Here is a 1,145-nt window from a genome sequence, read left to right as displayed (position 1 = left end):
CCCTATGCCCTGCCCAGTTCATTCTGTTGCTCTGGCTCTGCTGTGCACCCAAAGCCTCATCTGTGCTGTGTCCCCACGCTGTCCCCACTCACATCATTCCTGCTGTGCCCTCGCTGTCCCCCAGCGCCCTTCCCTGCTGCGACCCACCTCTGCAGCCCCGTCCCCATTTCTCTGTCCCCACAGCCCTATCCCAGCCCCCCATTTGCACATCCCACCCCCTCTTGGTGCTTCCCCTGGCGATGCCGTCAGCAGTTGCCAGGGAAACGCCGGGGTTGGGGTGGGCAGGTGAGGGATGGAGATGGACCAGGATGGGGATGGATGGGACCAGGATGGTCCGGGATGGGGGATGGGGTGGGGTGGAGCGGGATGGGGCCACTCCACAGCCCCCAGGACACCTCATGATGGGGGGCCGTGGTCTGGCTGTGCCCTTTCCTTTCCTCATGCAGCAGGGCCCTGTGCCCTGCCTGGCTCGGTGGGGACACACAGCCTCACCCCTCCGCCCCCTCCAGATTCCTTCTGGACCCGCAACTCCTTTGAGACAGACTCAGACCTGCCTGCAGGATGGATGCGGGTGCAGGACACCTCGGGCACCTATTATTGGCACATCCCCACTGGCACCACGCAGTGGGAGCCACCAGCAGGGCTGGCGCGTGGCTCAGGGGGCAGCACCCCCTGCGAGGAGCAGTCGGTGAGTGGGGGGCCAGTGGGGAGGTGAGAGGGGGTGAGTGGGGGGCTGCCCCATGGCACAGCGTGGAACTGAGTTGCCCGCTCTGCCTGCAGCTCGCCTGGACTGGCTTTGCCCCAGTTGAGCGCTTTGATGACAGCGACTTCTGGAAGGTGGGTGGCTGTCTTGGGGAGGGGGGGAAGTCACTGTGCCCGGCCCTGATATCCCCCGTGCTCCCCCAGGACCCCACAGCTGAGGAGGAGGTGGACGGTGAGCCTGGAACACAGGATGTGGAGCCACCGGCACCGGACCCGGCCTCGCTGGGCGGCAGGTGGGGGCTGCGGGGCCGAGCTGGGGCGCTGCAACCCGGTGCTTGGGGTGATGCCAGGAGCAGGTGGTGGCGGCTGGTGGCACATGGTGACAGCTACCCTCGCTCTTGCAGCATGACTCTGGCCGAAGAGGACGAGCCTGGCTCTAAGGT

General features: G+C 66.3%; 1 protein-coding gene across 1 annotated transcript; it reads left to right on the top strand.

The window, feature by feature from the left end:
- Positions 1-239: 239 nt before the first annotated feature.
- Positions 240-1,140, top strand: LOC104915797 (amyloid-beta A4 precursor protein-binding family B member 1-like; the record flags this gene model as incomplete). The annotated part of the gene is made up of 5 exons (XM_010726722.1): positions 240-285; positions 447-688; positions 781-837; positions 907-995; positions 1,107-1,140. Coding segments are annotated over exons 1-5 (468 nt in total), but the record flags the coding sequence as incomplete, so codon positions are not given.
- Positions 1,141-1,145: the final 5 nt, after the last annotated feature.

This window comes from Meleagris gallopavo, unplaced genomic scaffold (genome assembly GCF_000146605.3).
Source record: "Meleagris gallopavo isolate NT-WF06-2002-E0010 breed Aviagen turkey brand Nicholas breeding stock unplaced genomic scaffold, Turkey_5.1 ChrUn_random_7180001852151, whole genome shotgun sequence".
NCBI lineage: Eukaryota > Metazoa > Chordata > Aves > Galliformes > Phasianidae > Meleagris > Meleagris gallopavo.
This window is presented reverse-complemented; position numbering and strand designations above follow the sequence as displayed.